This window comes from Chelonoidis abingdonii, chromosome 2 (assembly GCF_003597395.2).
Source record: "Chelonoidis abingdonii isolate Lonesome George chromosome 2, CheloAbing_2.0, whole genome shotgun sequence".
Lineage (NCBI taxonomy): Eukaryota > Metazoa > Chordata > Testudines > Testudinidae > Chelonoidis > Chelonoidis abingdonii.
Window position 1 is genome coordinate 44,096,492 of NC_133770.1, and position 18,870 is coordinate 44,115,361.

An 18,870-nucleotide genomic window follows, 5' to 3' on the forward strand; every position below is an offset into this window, starting at 1 on the left:
TCTTCTGCCTTGGAGAGTTCCCCTCTCCCTTCATCATATCAGCTTAAAAACAGCAGAGTGGATATTTATTACGGTGAGGTGTAGGGATCTCAGCCATGCTCAGGACCCCATTGTCCTAGGCATGTACAAACACAGAGATGGTCCCTACTCAAAGACCTTAGTCAGACAAAGGGTAGGGAAAAAGGATATAACATACAGGCAGAGCGAACAGGGGGACGGGCTGCAAATAGCTTGTCAGTGCCACAATTATTTATTTACCTCCTTTTAAAAAACCTTTTGGGTGTTTAGTTGGGATGAATTAGCTGAAAAGAAGGACAAGGAAAGTAGAGGGGACATTAGACTATTTCCATCCCAATATTTTGTAAAAAGGAAGAATTTTCACAACTGTTCCAGGATGCTGTACACATGGAGTCATTTTTCACTGTTAGGTCATAATAAACCTCTAAAAGAAAATGGAAATGCTGACAAATCAGACTGGCAATACTGGGTGCAGATACAATTTACACAAACACAATTACTATTGTTTGCATAGATTTTCAAGAAGAATATATTTAGATTTTTATCAAGTTGTGCTCGACCTGTCACTGATCTCCTATCATCTGTACATTATCAGTCGGGCAGTATTTTACTATTCACTTGTTAGGACTTACCTGCTCCACTGACATAGCTTGTGTCTTGGAAGAATGAGTGGCATGCACATAAAACCCAGCCCCAGCAATAATGTGCACCTCGGTTTCCTCAGCAAGCTTCTTTAAAGTCTTTACATCTCGGCCAATACCCGTGGTTGTGTTTTCCACTACAGTCCCACCACCTGCTGCCTTATAATGCAATAGCTCTTCCTTTACAGCATCTGTTTCCTGACACAGAAGAAGGTTCTCTTTATGGCTGTAGGGATTCTGTTTAATCCAAAACAAGTTCTTCATCTCAATGGGCCCATCAGACAAAGCTTCTTGGTCTGAAGAAGGTGGGACGTAACAGCAGCTGTAGTTCATTGTCAGGTGTTCATGGGTCATGGTGCAGCCAAGCTGACTTGGCTCCACCAGGCCCAACACGGTCTGCACTTTACCACCCAGGGAAGGCATTTTTCTTCTTATTTTAAAAGGAAATAATCCAGATTCTAAACAAGCATTTGCTGGAAAAGAGGAACGGAAATAAAACATGAAAAAAGTTGTATAAAAAGCAATAAAGCACCTATAAAATATAGGAATTTCACTCCCAATGCCAATGTAGATTGTTCCTTACAATATATTTTAAATGTTTTGTCCAGTCTAGTTTTAAGATGGAGTTTCCTTTACTCCCTTGTGGGAAACTATCCCCAGTTTAGCAGATTTCCCTAGTAGGGAATTTTCCCTGATATTCAGCTTACATTTTCCTTTTGAACCATTACTCCCAGTTATCTTCCCCTGGGTCACTCTTATTGTTAATATTTAGGACAGCTGTTTGGAAAGTGGGGGGAAAAAATCACAAACATGCTTTGCTTGCTTGTAAGAAAAAAAGATTAATAAATGTCTTTGCACACTAATATCCAACAGGAACAGTGATAGACAGAACTTGTAAGGAGTGTTTCAAACAAGGAAAAGATAGCAGACTTGCCTACTAGCTCAAAAAGGGGGTGGCTCTCAAAAAAGCAAAGAGATGGTAGCAGGAAAGGCAGAAAAATGGAGCATGGTTGCTGGCATGTTGTGCTGGTTGAAGTTATGTCTACACTACAAGCTAGGGGTGTGATTCCCTGCTCACGTAGACATACTTGTGCTAGCTCTCATCCGAGCTTGCATGCTAAAAACAGTAGTCAAGGTAGCACGGGCAGCAACAGCACATGCTAGCAGCCCCGAGTTCAAACCCAGTTGAACCCAATGGGTATGTACTCTGGGCTTCTAGCACGCTGTCTGTGCTACCACAGCTCTACTATTTTTAGCATGCTAGTGCAATGAGCACTAACGTAAGTACATCTATGCGAGCTGGAAATCACATCCCTAGTTCATAGTGTAGATGCAGCCTAAGTGAAGAAAGAGCTGTGTGATGGTGGGGAGAACCATTATGAAACAAGATCAGATATGTAGGCAGGGGCACAGATACATAGGGACCGGAGCAAGGAAAATAAGTTTAGACTTAATGGAACTGATAAAAGGAAACCCTAAACAATTCCTCTTTGACTTTGGCATTTACACCCCATAGCAGTTATTGTAGTTCCATTTGGCCCAGTTCTTTCACTGTTTCTTCATTAGTCCATGTCCCCTCCAGACCCTTTTGTGGCCGTGAATTTCACCGAATATTTGCCAAAACCTTTCTGGTGTTCTGAGCCACTTTAGGCAAGGGCCTGTGTAACCGGCAGAAAGCTGGACCTGACTTCTGCCAGAAGGACCCCTAGATTCTACAGCTGGCTGGAAATTCAATAGCAGATCCAAATACATTCCAGCATGGAAATTTTGATCAGATTACATAGGGAAATGAAAAATGCAATTGACACAACTATGTTTATTTTCTCATTAACGTCAATTATTTAAAACTGTTCACACACTTTCAGTTTTCAGTGTGGTGCAGATTTTCACATTGACAAAAAGCAGCATTATAAAAGCCAGAGGTTCTGTCAATTAGGCAGGAGGCAGTTGGGGCTTTTGGCACTAAACGTGCGGAAGGAGTTTTGGAGTTGGGATGGAGTCCACTAGTTGCGCTAGAGGAAAAAGGTGACATTTCCATTACTCATCCCCGAGCCATCCAGTACCCCAGCAGCATTTCTACCATACTTCGCACCCTGTCATGTCATTGTCTGACACTATTTGTGAGTTCTGACCCTTGTATCCTAGTCCCCTTGCTCTTTGGGTACGTTTACACAACGGGATTATTCCGATTTTACATAAACCGGTTTTATAAAACAGATTGTATAAAGTCGAGTGCACGTGGCCACACTAAGCACATTAATTCGGCGGTGTGCGTCCATGGTCCGAGGCTAGTGTCAATTTCCGGAGCGTTGCACTGTGGGTAGCTATTCCGTAGCTATCCCATAGTTCCCGCAGTCTCCCCTGCCCCTTAGGATTCTGGGTTGAGAGCCCAGTGGCTGATGGGGCAAAAATCATTGTCGATTGTCGTGGGTGGTTCTGGGGTAAAGGGTCGTTCCTAGTCATTCCATTCTCTTCCACTCCAGGAAAAGACGGCAAGAACAATGCATTTCGCGCACCAGCCATTCGTGGAGTGTGCCGGGACAGATTCAGTACGCCCTAGCGCACGACAACATCATAGAGCCCGTATCAAAACCTCTGATTTGCGAGTTTATTTCTTTGTGATTGAGATGTCACAGTTTACACCCAGTATGTGTACTCAGGATGCTCCGATGCGACAGCAGCACTGACTATCTTCGGAAGATGCCAGGCGTCTGAAAAGGAGCTATATGTTCAGAATCCTGTCGCATAGCTACCATCCCAGCAGACGACGGTGACAGACTATCAGTCCGCTGTTATGCTATGATAGCAGAGATAGATAAATAACGATCGATGCAGAGCTAAGGACGCAGTCATCGTCTGCGAGGCTAGCACACAGGGAGACATCCACAGAGATGGACCGGAGAAATTAACAGAAATATGCACGCTTTCACTGTGGCGGCAATTCGGCCATGAGCTAACGTGGTGCCCCGGCTGACGACTCCAGCCACGGAGGCCAGCTAAAGCACAAAGACTGGGAACGACGTCTGCACCGAGAGACATACAGTTGTAGAGGTTTCATAAAGGACTTGATGAGTAAGCTGAGTCAGTCCTTGCCCAGGCTGAGAATCGGAAGACTAGGCGGCAAGTGTACGAGAATGAGCACTCTGTTGTATATACGAGACGAGCACGACTAGGCCTGCTCCATGTCAGCAATAGGTACCGCGCAGGAGGATGAAGAAGCATAAGTAGTCGTCAATACCGAGGGGTGCAAGCCACTGACCAACTCAGAACCATGTCTGCTTTTTTCAAGTCTCTATTACACGCTGACTCGACTAGTTCTCTGCTGGCTGACGTGGCAGTGCCCCCATTTGTGTCTATGATAAGGAAGATAGGGAAGAGGGAAATGCAAAGAAAGCAAAGAACACTGTACCACTTAGTATGAACTTGAGTGTGACCATCATAAAATGAGAGTGGGAGGTCGAGCCTCGTCTAGGATGCTTATGACAGTCCAGGCAGAGATCATAATAAGACGGTGTGGGGGAGGAAGACGGTTACCGAACGCCTATGACACCCAGCTTCAGGCTCGTGAAGATAAGAGGGCTCAGTGTAGGAACAAGAGACTAACTATCGGGTGTACACATGGAATCCACAGGGAGTGGGCTGATGGAGCTCGTCCAGTTGGCTGCGTGAAATAACGGTTACACTAGCTGTTCTGTACATGCTCAACTTGGGATAAGAATCTCGATTTTTTTGTAAGCAGTTGCCATAGGTCACCCAGCTCAGCAGCACGACATAATCTCGGTCCGTGCCTTCTCTACCTGAGGCACAGCCGAGAGAGCTACCGCCACAGCAGTGAGTGCTGGTATGTAGTGGGACCGCATAGGAGGTAGTCCAGCTCACATTACCTATTCCGTGACTGTGCTTCTGCGATCCCACAGGCACGCTGGAGCCGGGGAGACGGTATGGACAGAAGTGACTTGTAAGCGTGACTCATGCTTGCGCAAGGAGACAAGGTCTGCGCATCTTATCAGCAAGGCCATTCTAAGATCGAATCATAAAGCGGGTGGACACACTAGTGGACAGGTCATTTTGTTTTCTTGGTTCTTTCGGAGTAATAAACGCGGAAGTCGAATGATAGAAGCGATTTCTGGCATGCTATTTGACTTTGTTGTCAAGAGAGAGGAGCTGGGAAGTTGAAGTTGCTAGGTGTAGTCTATTTCAGCTGGTTAAGAGTAGCCACGCACACGATTGGACAGGGAGGTTAGACCTGCTCCGCAGTGGAGAACGTCAGGAAGCCACAGAACGCAACTACTTTCTCCGGAGACGATCGGCATAGCATTAAGCTGGACAAGTGTATGGTAAGACTGAGACGCATAAGCAGTCGCGTCAGTAGCCGATCTCGTGTGATGACTGCCACAGAACAAAATACAGATATAGGACTCGTCAACTCCACCTCGCACTAGAAGGCAAGGCAACCAGCTTTGAGTCTCGTAGCTGTACCGGGAGCTGCACGTCAACGCCAGCGTGACGTGCTATGGGGCCTAGGAGATGTTTTTTTTTCAAACGCTTTGGCATTTCGTCTTCTGTAACGGAGTTTTGATAGAACAGATTTGTTTCCCCATATAGCGATCAGATCCATGCTGGAGCTCTTTTTGGAATTTGGGACTGCTATTGCCACCCATGCTGATCAAGCTCCATGCTCGGCAAACAGGAAATGAAAATCAAAATTTCATGGGGCTTTTCCTGTTTACCTGGCCACTGCATCCGAGTTCAGATTGCTGTCCAGAGTTGGTCACAGTGGTGCACTGTGGGATACCGCCGGAGGCCAATACCACGATTTGCGGCCACACTAACCCTAATCCGATATGGTAATATTGATTTTAGTGCTACTCCTCTCGTGGGGAGGAGTACAGAAACCGATTTAAAGAGTCCTTTATTATCGATATAAAGGGCTCTGGACGGGTACAGCGTTAAATCGGTTTAATGCTGCTAAAATCAGTTTAAACGCGTAGTGTAGACCAGGCCTTTGACTGTCATTTCTAGTATGGTGGTTGGCATAGGAAATAATGCTAAATTCAAAGTTAAATTTATATCAAGTTATGTAAAAAATTCTCATTCCAGTTACAGGAAAACATCACACTTCATTGTGGTAACACAATATCCCATTAAGGCAAATGTTTCCTTTTTAATAGCAACCACTGTATGTTCATTTAGGATTCTCTGCTCCCCAGCAGCTGTCACATTTTGTCAGCTTGAGCCACCAGCTGAACATACTTGGCATCAAGGCTGAATATTACTTGCCTGATACTTTCCCTTTAAAAAAAAAAATATTATCCTCCAAGATTGAATATACCCTTTCCAAGCCCACGAATGTGCCTATGTTTGGATACCTTGTTTGCCCTACTGTGTGAAGATTTTGGGGGGACAATCTCCACCTATTTACATTGGTGTAAATGTGGAATAACTCCATTGCAGTTCCTCTGGATTTACAGTAGTGTAACTGAGAGTGGAATTTGGCTCCTGAACAGCAGGAATTCCTACAGCAGAAACTCAGATCCAGTTCTACTTCTCCCAAGCCTCACTGGGAAAATATTGTTATCTGAGGTGATTAAACTAGCCTTTCTTTTATATGGCTGAACCTACAATATTATTTTTCTTCAGCTAATTTTGATTAAACAGTGTTATGTTATTCCTTTAGACATTAAATGGGCAGTGACTATGATATTCTTTAAGGCTACTACCTACAACTGCACCATGTCAGAGGTTTCCAATCTGTAAAAATGTCACCTGAATCTCTACAGGTTAGAATTAGCAGCAACTCTCTCTCTCCCTCCCTCTCTTTTTAAGTTTACTTCCCGCATTAACGCTAAACAAGGCTGACTATCCAGTTCAAGTTAGATCTGCCTGATGCTAGCTACAAAGGCTTGAGGATATGTAGTTATAATTCCTAGTCAAATAAAATCATGAGTTATGAAACAAAATACATGTTTAATGATGTCCAGAGGATAGGACTAACTGGAGCACACATTATTGATTAAAGAGAGAAGTCTTTCCCTTTCTGTCTCCCTTTTAGTGAATAACATCATAAACATGGGTCTGATACTGGTAAAGCCCTAAGAGCAGATTTTTTGTGTTTAACTTTCTGTTAACGTGACAGAAGAACAAAGTCAAAAGGGCATTGAGCCCTAGATATCAAAGGGGTTAATAATATATAGATGTCTGATCTTTAGGGCTAAACAAAGTATGACAAAGCGACAAAGAGCTACCCATAGTGTTTCAATCTAAGCATAAAATACCAGCTTCTACAGATTAGCGACTGACACTGTATAAAGAGTTTTAGGTGACTGTGTTAATCTAGTTAGGAAACTTGGCCAATCTTAAGAGACAGATATGGCTGATTTACTGTATTTGTGTGTCCTGTGTATAAGCAGACACAGTATGAAAATCCCAATTAGAAAGGACTGTTCTGCTATGGATTTAAAGAGTAAATGCCAGCAGAAGTGGTTGTGCTGTATATGGTAGACTTAATACAAAACATTACTTGGAGACATTTCCATAACATGGGATTACAATAATAGTGCTCCAGGTGGGTCATTGTGTTGACTTGTTTGCAACAGTACAGAGTCGCTCTGCTAAGACAGACTCTTAATTTATTAATATAATGAGCTGGTATTTGTCAAATAAAGTCACGAAGGATAAGATTTCAAAGGGGACTGCACTTGTGTGAATCATTAAAAGCAAAACACCTTTCTCTTTCGGTAACTGTGGTTGGTTGTGATTAAAATCAAGTTGTCTGACATCATTAATTAAATGTTCTTGACTAGAGTTGGTGTTCTGTAGACCAGCCCGCCATTTTGGAAAAGATTCAATGACCTGAGTGATTCTTGTCATTCCTATAGTCCAGGCAAAGAGAGTAAGATGATTGTCTTAAATATTTAGTCCTTTTCTTACTGTTTCTTTCTTCCCACTAAAAAACTATTGTGGAAGTAGAGCAAGAACTGACAGGGATTTCAATGTATGACAGTCTCTGTTAGCAAGAGTCAGGCTAGCTGTAACCCTAATAACGTGAGATTTGTAGAGCGAGGATTGTGTGAAGCGAGTGGGAAAGAACTGTGGGAGAAGTCGTTGCAAACTTGTGTTGATAGGATTGTGTGAAGCGAGTGGGAAAGAACTGTGGGAGAAGTCATTGCGACCTTGTGTCGATAATAAGGAATGTAAATTGGCATCTAAATAGAAGTGAGAAAAATAAGATAACAAAATAGCCTATGTATAAACAAAATGCAGCTGTTGCTCATTATTGTAGGTAACAAAAAGTATAAATGCTTACTGTAATTGTTTACTTGAAAAGAGACCTGCCTAGGACTGGGGCAACTCTGTGTCCTAGGGCACTCCCTCCCTCTATACAATTGTAAAGAGAAAATAAAGTATCTGACTCTGCTGCACCCAACCAAAAAGTGAGAACTAAGTTTTTCTCCAACACTATACTCTCGCATTCAACCTAAACCTGGCAGCATAACCAGGGGTATTTACGCTCCATATAAAACTATACTTTCAAATGATTTTTTTTTGAACAGCTTCTTTGCAAAATGCACATTTTAGCCTGATGAAACTACCTTTTATAAATATGTTTGACCAAGTAATTATACTGTAATCAGGGATGGCCATAGGGAAAATAGTGCCATGGGTGAACTTGTATTTTGGCACCCCGGACCTGCTGTCTCCCTTGGTCCCCTACCCATTCCCTGGCCCCTGCAGGATCCCCACCCCCTAATTGCCCCAGGACCCCATTAACTCCTTGGGCTCCCCCCCCATTGTGCCTGGCCTCACACCCCATCACCTCTGGTCCCTGCTTCCTCCCCCAACCCCTTCCCATCGCTCCTGCTGCCTCCCCATGCATCCCCTCTGGGCTCCGCTGCCTCTCTGGGCTACATTCCCTTCCTCCTACCCCCCACTGCCCCTTGTGCAGCCTCGCACCCCAGGCCCACCCCGCTTCTTGCCTCTTGACCATGGCATCCCGGGTGGCAATATCTAGTTTTACCATAAGGCTGGCCCTGAGTATAATGGAAAAAGCAGCTCTTATGGTAAAACTAGATACTGCTAATTAACAATTATAAGGTGGTATTTTCCTGTTATTTTCTACATTTTTCTATTTTATTTTTACTCATGTTATATTACTCAGCAAAAGCAATTCTCATTGAATCAGGCTTTCTGCTTGCTTTCAGACAGTTATTCTGATATGTATGTAGATTTTCAAGATGAATTTTCTGCTGATTCCTTTCTGACACAGATATATTAGATTAATCTCAACTAATCTGGCCTGACCTCTGTGAAGACCCATGTTTATGTGTGTGATCCACATATAGACTGTGGGTGCTATCTGCTGATTTCTGCCAGACAAAACCTAGAATTATCTGCTCCAATGTTGGATTCTTGTAGCAGGGATTAATCTGTTGACTTTTAAGATTTTGTATTACTGCATATATGCAAACCTAAAAGAAATAAAAGTACAAGCTTCTATAGCACCTTTTGTCAGAGGCTCTATAATTACTTTACAAATTCACACTTTAAGTGAAGTATTCTCATTTTAAGTGACTTGTCGAAGATCATTCAGTGGGCTCTCTTCCTGCAAGATATAAGTAACTCTCATTGACGTTAGTTAATTGCTAGCTAAAGCTGTTTTAGAAACCCACAATCCTCAATTAAGAATTGTGGAAAATATAATTAATTTCATGTTCTGATTGGGGTGAGATCTTAATCACCATCCTGTTACCTTCTGTATTGACTTTCATAAATACCATAATTCTAGCATGCTACAATGATATACTCGCCTTGATAACACCTGATGGTACGATAGCTAATTCATATATATAAATTAACCCTACAAACAGCAATTAAGGCCACAATCCAGCAAAGAACATGTGCTTAACTTTAAACTCTTAGTAGTCCCAATGAAGTCACTGGGACCACTCACAGACTTTAAGTTAAGCTTCTGCTTATGAGCTTTGCTGAATGGGGGCTTAATTAACTAAATCCATGCCTTATGTACATACAGTTCATTTCTGTGAAAACATGTTTCTTGTCTTAGGTAAGACAATAGATTTATATACATAGTCATGCATAGTCTGAATATCAGTAAAAGTATTAATGAATGCAATCACAACCTGTACTTTTCTAGGGCTTGGCCTACACTACAGAGTTAGGTGGCAGTTCATGTTGGCCTAACTATGTCAGTGTTTACACTACAGCTTTTCTCCCGCTGTTGTAAGTGCTCTACGACATAGTAACTGCACCTCCATGAGAGGCGTAGGGCTTATGCTGGTGTGGTTAGGGTGACACAGTGTCTGTTTAGACTGCACTACTTACATCAGATGTTGGCAAAAATCTTGTCAGTTTCACAGCTCCCTGCACCTGACTCAGCTTGGGCTGTCACCCTGGGGCAGATCAGGGACTCTTACCCCCCAGATTCCCAGCTTCTGGTGGGTTGCTGCCAGACTTCCCTCTCCCTGTTAGGAGCTCTGCTGCCCCCCAGACCCCTGACTCCCAGTGAGCTGCTGCCCAGGCTCTCTGCTCCGAGCCCAGCTGCCAGGCGCTGAGAGCCTGGGCTACCAGTTCCCCACAGAGCTCTTAGAGTGTGGTTGCTCTGAGTAGAGACAATAGCAACGTGAAATTGACAAGGGGGGGCTGCAGTTGTGAGACTCGTGTGCCTGTCAGTGCCCCACAATGCCCCTCTTCAGCCAGCGCAAGCACTCCTTGTGCAGACACACTCCACTGGCCAGAGGGTAGTGTGGACATCAGCAGCTGATTGAATTACTGAGGTGGCTGTAGCTTGACCTAAATTAAGTAGGCCTAATTTTATAGTGTACATGACCCATAGCACTCCCTGCAAAGGAGTATCTTTCTTTCCTAGCTTGACCTGCCTTTCCAACTGACAGTAAGGACCCTCTTCTGCAGCCTGACTCATGATGAGTAGCACTTACTCTCTTGACTTCAATGGGTCTACTCCCATGAGTATGTACTACTCAATAAGAATAGAGGATGAAGAATCTGATCCAAATGTTGGCCAATGCTCAGGGGTTATTAAGGAATGTATATGTATATAATCTCCGTAGCCTAAAATGAAAGTCATTTTAGTTACATTATATTACATTGTGAGATACACATACACACAAAAAATACTGTGAAGAATGGAATTGGGCGATAGAAGGAGAAAAATGCTGTTGAATATTCAAGGGACTGCAGCTATTGACTTCTCAAGTTCTGACAAATATTCCAGTTTTTTTGGCATGTTAGAAACCAGAATGGAAACAACTCTGAATGGAAGTGTCTTTTGAGGACTCAATTCTAAGGCTGGTTGGAACATTTTCAGAAAAATGTCATTTCATCAATGTTTTCATCAAGGGAGAGAAAGACATCCCCTCACACTCTGTAGCCTAGGAGTTAGAGCACTGGCCTGGGATGTGGGAGACCCTTGCTATGCCTGATTCAGAGTGATCTAGGATGAAAAATTCAACTCTGAATTAAGCGGAAGAGGGACTTGCACTTGGGTCTTCCACATCCCAGGCCAACGCCCTGACCACCAGGGCCACATCTCCCTCCACCCTTCTTCCTGAACTGAAAAGCTTAAGTTTTGGTCTGAAAATGGACATTTCAATACAAACATTTTTGCCAAAACATTCAAAATCTGTTGATTTTGTTCCAAATGCGGAATGAAAACAAATTTTGAAAGCTTGAAAGTTGCCACAAAACAGAACTGTCATCCTTTGGTCAGCTCTACTCAATTCATTGTAGGTTTTCCCAACCTAGGTAAGAAAATTAGAGGACACTCCCTGAGCTCCCCATCCCCTACAATGGATGGAGTCCTCCAAGACAAACAGAGACACTTCCATTCCCTGAGCCCTCATGTCGAAGAGGAGCTGGAGAAGGAAATAGATCTAAAAATCAAATATCTCCCAAGTGCCTCTTTGAGGTGGCACTAACAGCCATGGAACAACTTAAATGCTGATTTGTAGTCTGGGGTAAAGGATTCCTTCCCTATCCCAGCTTCCACGGTTCTGCTGAGTACAGAGCCAGAAACAGCATTTGTACCTCAGCGTAGAAAGCACTGAATTTCTGAAGGAAAACTACTTCATAATATCATTCTAATCACTACCACTAATTAGAAAGAAGAGTAAATCACTAAAGAAACAAGTTGTGTTAAATAGAATGAAAAATAATAATTTAAAATCAAATTTTGCAGGAAGCTGCCAACTTGTCAAACTGAGGGAGCAGGCACAGGAAATGAATTAATCAGAGCTTTGCCAAAATTATTAGGTTTGCTCTAATATTTTTAAAAATACATATAGTTACTAGTATAGCAGCTAAAATAATACGTCTTGAATGTGCACTTCCTACGTGTGCCAATGGCAGGCTGCATTTCCTGAATCCTAACTTGCTTCCAGAAAGCACCAGTAAAATGTCCACTCCCACTGAGAGAAAGAGAGAAGAGGCAAGCTCCGGTCTGGAGATATTGAAACAATGATGGGAATTTCTAAAAACTGTTTTGAAATTATTCTTTGTACTACGGTAGCACCTAAGACCCCTCGTCATGGGCCAGAATCCTGTTGTGCTGCGGTATAAACACAGAAATGATGGTCTCTGAAAATTAAATGAGCATATACACATTTTGATAGAGCAACTATTATTTCTCTATATAACGTACCACTAAGGACTGCAGTTATTCATTATCGTCTTGAAACAGCTACCTAGAGTTTATTATAGTAACTCTAGGTGAACCTTTACAGCAATTGACTATACAGTGCACAAAATATCATCCTCGTGTTTAGTCTGCTACGAAACACTAGTGCAGTTGTTACTGGCCCTAGAGGTATAACTGAGTGCTATGGGACCCACTGGTAAAAAGACCAGGAATAAATCCTGCAGTCCTTACCCAAGTAAAGCCTCCATTGAATTCAACAGACATTTTGCCTGAATATCAATGGCAGGATTTGGACCTTTGGTGGTTTCCCATCTGGAACCTGCACTTCTGTCATTGTGTCGTTATAATAGTCTTGTAATGAGAAGTCTACCTAGGCTGGAATTGGTTGTTTCCTGTGGTAATCTCATATTGCTAAAACATAATAATTACATAAACATAGTCTCCACATGTCTGCAATCATTTTGACTTAGCAAGCACATTTTAACAGTACTAGCACAGAGTCTCTCTAGACTTGCAGGGAAATCATTTTATTGTCATTACATTACAACGTGAGATTATAACAACACTAAATGCAGATTGCTGTGACAGAAAATGTATGAAATCTAATAGGCATGGCTCAGTAGCTATTTGTTACATTTTAAAAAAAATCAATTCACATTCTGTTTTGGAAATAAGGGTTGCCTTGTTCCACCATGAGCTTTATAATAGAATCTTTCCTTACGTAATCATACAAACACAAGAAATGTGACGTAACACAGGCTATGTATTTATTTACAAATAGAGGCAAATGCTTTAAAGGTCCGATCCTGCACCTAATGATTTCAGCGGAACAGGGAGAAGCCTAAATATTTAGAAACATTTCATACATGAATAATAAATTAATCTAATAGATTTCTGGAAGAATTTAAGAGACATGCACACTAGCTAGCGCTAACACCAAGCAGCAGTTTTGTAATACTATTTGTTCTAACTGTGTTACTGGCACTTTTAAAAATATAATATGTTGTACATAAACAAATTATGCAGCCCACCCTTGTGTAGGAAACTATACAAATAAAATGTAACAGCCCAGAGAAGCATGTGATTGTTTGCATTACTGCAGAGTCTAGCAGAATCAATGAATCTCTTGTAGCTAGGAGTATGTATCTGATATCATTTAATCACCCCTAAATATTTGGGTCAGTACAGCAGAGTAATCTTAGAACATTAAGAAAAGTACTGAAGTTATCACACATCCCAATATCTATCTTAGAGTTTCATACGGCTACCCATCACTGTAGTATCTGAGTGCCTTCCACGTAAAATCAATAGCAACAGTGAAGTCCCTAGCAAACTTCATGGAGTCTTTGGTACTTTTCCTTTTTCAGGGTAACAAATCTGCTTGGGGTAGGGTTTTGTGGTTTTGATTTTGTAATACACATTTTAATAATTCTCTCCGTTCCCTATTTCTTCCCCTCTGATTAGTAAAGGTTTATTGGGTTGAAGAGGGTGTCAGTATTGTGTCATTTTTATGGCTGAAAGGCTTTCTCAAAGAGGAAGGTTTTGCAGCAGTTCCTAAGGATAAACTCTGGATTTGCCTGTTCTCTTCAGGAAGTTTGTTCCTTAGCCAGATCCCCTTCACCAGCAATGCTTTGGCCCTAGCTCTCACATGCCTCATCCTGGGCTTTGTGTCCCAGAAGAACATAGCTGTCACTGTGGTTCACAGATTAAAATTCAGTCTTTAATGTACCTAGAACTTGATCCATTTATTGCTTTGAAAATGGGGACCTGATGCTAACTCGTCATGCAAGCTTAATGCAGAGTTGAGCAGGATCCAGAGACATCACACCACTTTGATGAACAGTGATGCGTGACACTGAGCTAGCGAAGGTTAGGCAACCAGCAGGCTAAAGTGGCCTAAAGATCAACCTTTAAGAACATATTAACGAAGTACCGAAATGGTAAACAGGACCAATCCTTGCAGATAGTTATCAAAGCCATGTTAAATGGACAAGAGTTCTGTATTGTTAGAGTTAAAGGTAAATACTAAGGGCTGGTCTACACTAAAGGTGTAAGTCCACTTAAGTTACACTACTTCAGTTATATATGTTATGTAATTGAAGTTGATGTGATTTAGTCAATTTACAGCAATGTCTACACCGCGCTATGTCGACGGGCAACGCTCTCCCACCAACTTCACTTCCCTGAGAGGTGGGAGGTGAGTACAGATGTCCAAAGGACAGTGCTCTGCCATCATAAGAACATAAGAACAGCCGTACTGGGTCAGACCAAAGGTCCATCCAGCCCAGTATCCTGTCTACTGACAGTGGTCAATGCCAGGTGCCCCAGAGGGAGTGAACCTAACAGGTAATGATTGAGTCCATCATCACCCTGTGACAAACAGAGGCTAGGAACACCATTCCTTACCCATCCTGGCTAATAGCCATTAATGCACTTAGCTTGTCTTCACCAGACCCACTAAATCACACCGCTGCATCAATCGTAGCACTGCTGAGTTAGCCAGAAGTACAGACAAGCCCTGATTGTATTAATCTATGTTCACCTATATCTGTTAGGAGTTTAACAATGTTGTCTAATTAGCATGTAGATGCTAAACTTTGGTTCCTGTCTGTAATATTTCATTACTATATTCGATTGATTCAGTGATAAAAAAGGAACATTAGCAATTAGGTAAAACTTAGATAAAATAAAATCATTTTATTTCTTTCTTTTTGAAGTTTATAGTAAATTATCTGTGAACTTTTGAAAGGCAAATTGCCTCATGCTAATCAATGCAAATAATTATCTGTATATACACAGGAAATAGGAATTGACTTCAAAGCAACCATTTATATTACCTATTCTTCATCCAAGGAATACCCATTGTGTTATCTGTGTCAAGAGACTATAGTAGCCTGCCAGAGATCCAGGAGCACCGCCAACTTTTTTGCTGCCCCCGAAATACCGACGACGACTGGGGCAGCCAAAGATCCGGCCACCGCGGTCACCGCCCCGCAAAATGTTAGCGCCCTAGGTGACCACCTAGGTCGCCTAATGGGTTGCACTGGCCCTGCAGAGATCTATAAAAGAACTCTAGGGCCTGATCCTGTCATCTCAAGTCTGCTTGAACTTTACCAGGGGAAATTTGAGTCACAAGACTGAGGTCTCCAGCTCCAGTCTGATTACCCTACTATTTCTCATGGAAGAATTTAAACAGATTCTGCACATGGATTGCCTATTGGATTATGACCTATGGAATTGATTCTGGAAGAACTTTCTACAAATCAACAGCTCACTATCACTACTATGAAACTGAACTAAGAACTTTACTCATATCTGTACATGTAACGCTCTTTAACCACCATAATTCTTTCTTTTCTTTTTAATAAATCTTAGTTAATAAGACTTGGCTGTAAGTGCGCATTTGGGTAAAATCTGAAATACTCATAGACCTGGTGGGTAGTGTGTTTGATCTCTTGGGATTAGTAGAACGTTATAGATGGCAAACAAGATTTTCAGTAATTCTCATCATATTTAACTTGGCTTCTGGGAGGAAGCCCAGGGCTGGATTGCTTTAAGGGAGCTGTATTTTTGGCTTCTGGGTATTTTGTAAGATATTGCAGAAGCTGCTTAGTTGCTGACTTGGTGAATCTACTTATTAGAATAACAACCAGTTTTGGGGATTGTCTCCCTCATTCTTTATAGTTTGCCCTGATTGAGCATTCCGTGTGGCCCCTCCAGCGACCATGCCCACAGGATGTATACTTTCACTGGAAGATGAAGGCTATACCTCCACTAGTTCTTCTGAGTGTTTCCTCTTTCTGACCAGCTTTGCTTCAGTCTTGCCTGGGTTCATCTTGAGTCAACCATTCTTCATCCAAAAATTGATTGCTTCTAGACCTTCTGACACATCAGTAGTGGCAGTGGTTGCATCAGCTTAGAACAGGATATATAGCTGAGTATCATCAGCATTCTACTGGCAGCTGGGCCAAGGGCATCTTGCTAGCTCTCTCTCAGTCTGATATGGGTACTAAAGAGAAGAAGAAATACTATGGATCCTTTCAGAGAGAAGGAGCAGTTATTCACCACCACTTCCTAAGTTCTGCTGGAGAGGAAGGATTGGAGCCAATATTGTGTTGGGACATCTACAACTGCTACGTCATGTAGGCATGTTAATAATACCTTAGGGTATACTTTGTCAAAGGCTGCAAATAGGTTCAGTAGCCTGTGTTCACAGCCATAAGAAGGTTGTCTTTTAGCGCCACTATGTTGTACCCTGATTTGAACCCTTGGCAGCAGGCATCTGGAATATTGGCTGACACTGGAGCTTGATGGTTACTATTTTCTCAGTTACTTTGTCCCATCTCCAACCTCTCATTCATGGACAGTTACTGGAGAGGTCTTCAGGGACAAGGTTTGGCTTCTTGAGGCCGCGGTGAACTGCATTTTTCAAGGTGTTTGGCAGATGTGCTTCTCTGAAGGAGGCATTAAGTATTTCTGTAAATAGTTGGTGTAGCTGGTCTTCACAGCCTTCTACCAGCCAGAAGGGGCACAGATCCATTTCACAGGTCATGTCTCTAATACTTCCACGGTTTCTTGATCTTCAGAAGATGTAATGGGGCCAAAATCAATAAAGGTGATGGGGTGGATAAAGTGATCTGGTCTAGGATGGAATTTTTATTTCCCAGTTATCAATCAAATACTTACGGAGCTCTTACCAGCAAATTACGTTGACAGAGCTTCACAATGGTATGCAATAGCGGTCCCACTGCCTAATGCAACAGTGTGACAGCTCTACGTGATTCTCTCTCACTACAAAGAAATTCCTACTCTACATGATTTCAACTGGAAAGGTTCACCATCCATTTTAAAAAAAGACTTTATGGTCATATGGCCAGAGCTAGTGGATTGTTTCTGACCTGATTCACCATGGTCACATCAGGCACATGGCTTCCATTTCCCTTCTCAAAATCCACTTCTGTTCCAACAAGAAATCAGCCAACAGATAAATTGAGAGGGTAGATGGGGATAGAGGATATTTACTAATGTAATTACAAAACTACCTTTTTAAAAATAAACTGCCTTCCTGTCACCCACCCTTCGTTATTATTATAGACCAGGGGAATTACAGACCAGTCATCTTAACTTCAGTACACGGAAAGATAATGATGTAAATAATTAAGCAATCAATTTGAAAACACCTAGAGGATAATAAGGTGATAAGTAATAGTCGATGGATTTGCCAAGAAGAAGTTGTGCCAAAACAACCTAACAATCTTCTTTGAGAGGGTAACAAACTTGTGGATAGAGGGAAATGGTAGATTGGTATATCTTGACCTTAGTAAGGCTTTTGATGCTGTCTCACATAACTTTCTCATAAAGAAACTAGGGAAATACTACCTAGATAGAGCTATTATAGGGTGGGTGCATAACTGGATCGAAAACCGTTCTGAGAGAGTTGTTAACAGTGGTTCACTCAAGTGGGGTCCCACAAGGATCAGTTCTGGGTCTGGTTCTGTTCAATATCTTCATCAGTGATGTAGATACTGGCATAGAAAGCACACTTATAAAGTATGTGGACAATACCAAGCTGGGAGAGGTTGCAAGTGCCTGGAAGATAGGATTAAAAATCAAAATGATCTGGACAAACTGGAGAAATGGTCTGAAGTAAATAGCAAGAAATTCAGTAATGACAAATGCAAAGTACTCCACTTAGGAAGGAACAATCAGTTGCACACATACAAAATGGGAAATGACTGCCTAGGAGTGAGTAGTGAGGAAAGGGGTCTGGAGGTCATAGTGGATCACAAGCCAAATATGAGTCAACAATGTAACGATGTTGCAAAAAAAAGCAAACATCATTCAGGGATATTTTACCAGGAGTGTTGTAAGCAAGACACGAGAAGTAATTTTTCTGCTCTATTCTGCGCTGATTAGGCCTCAACTCAAGTACTGTGTCCAGTTCTGGGTGCCACATTTCAGGAAAGATGTGGACAAACTGGAGAAAGTCCAGAGAAGAGCAACAAAAATGATTAAAGGTCTAGAAAACATGACCTATGAGGGAAGATTGAAAAAACTGGGTTTGTTTAGTCTGGAGAAGAGAAGACTGAGAGGGGACATGATAACATTTTTCAAGTACATCACAAGGTTTTAAAAGGAGGGAGGAAAAATTTTCTCCTTACCTTGAGGCTAGGACAAGAAGCAATGGGCTTAAATTGCAGCACAGGCAGTTTAGGTGGACTTAGGAAAAACTTCCTAACTGTCTGGGTGATTAAGCACTGGAATAACATTGCCTAGGGAGGTTTGGGAATATCCATCATTGAGATTTTTAAGAGCAGATTAGAGAAACACCTGTCAGATTCTAGCTAATCCTTAGTCCTGCCCGAGTGCAGGGACTGACTAGATGACCTCTCAAGATCCTCCAGTCCCTTATCATTCCACGATTATCACTCTCTTATACCCTAGTTCCATAAGCTGTTTCACATGAGGAGGCCCGTGTCTGTGCATAGCTCCATTGCCTCAAACAGGATCCACACAGGTGCAGAGATCTCTCTCTTT

General features: G+C 42.1%; 1 protein-coding gene across 3 annotated transcripts in view; it reads right to left on the reverse strand.

The window, feature by feature from the left end:
- Positions 1–18,870, reverse strand: part of PTER (phosphotriesterase related) — a 34,459-nt gene that overhangs the window by 10,868 nt on the left and 4,721 nt on the right. For 2 of the 3 annotated variants that reach the window (XM_032802233.2, XM_032802228.2), the window contains exon 2: positions 651–1,117. In XM_032802233.2, coding sequence (XP_032658124.1) covers positions 651–1,082 — 432 coding nt within the window. In that variant the 5' untranslated portion in view covers positions 1,083–1,117. Of the gene's footprint in view, positions 1–650; positions 1,133–18,870 lie in introns of all 3 variants that reach the window. The other variant, XM_032802237.2, reaches the window with a different exon arrangement.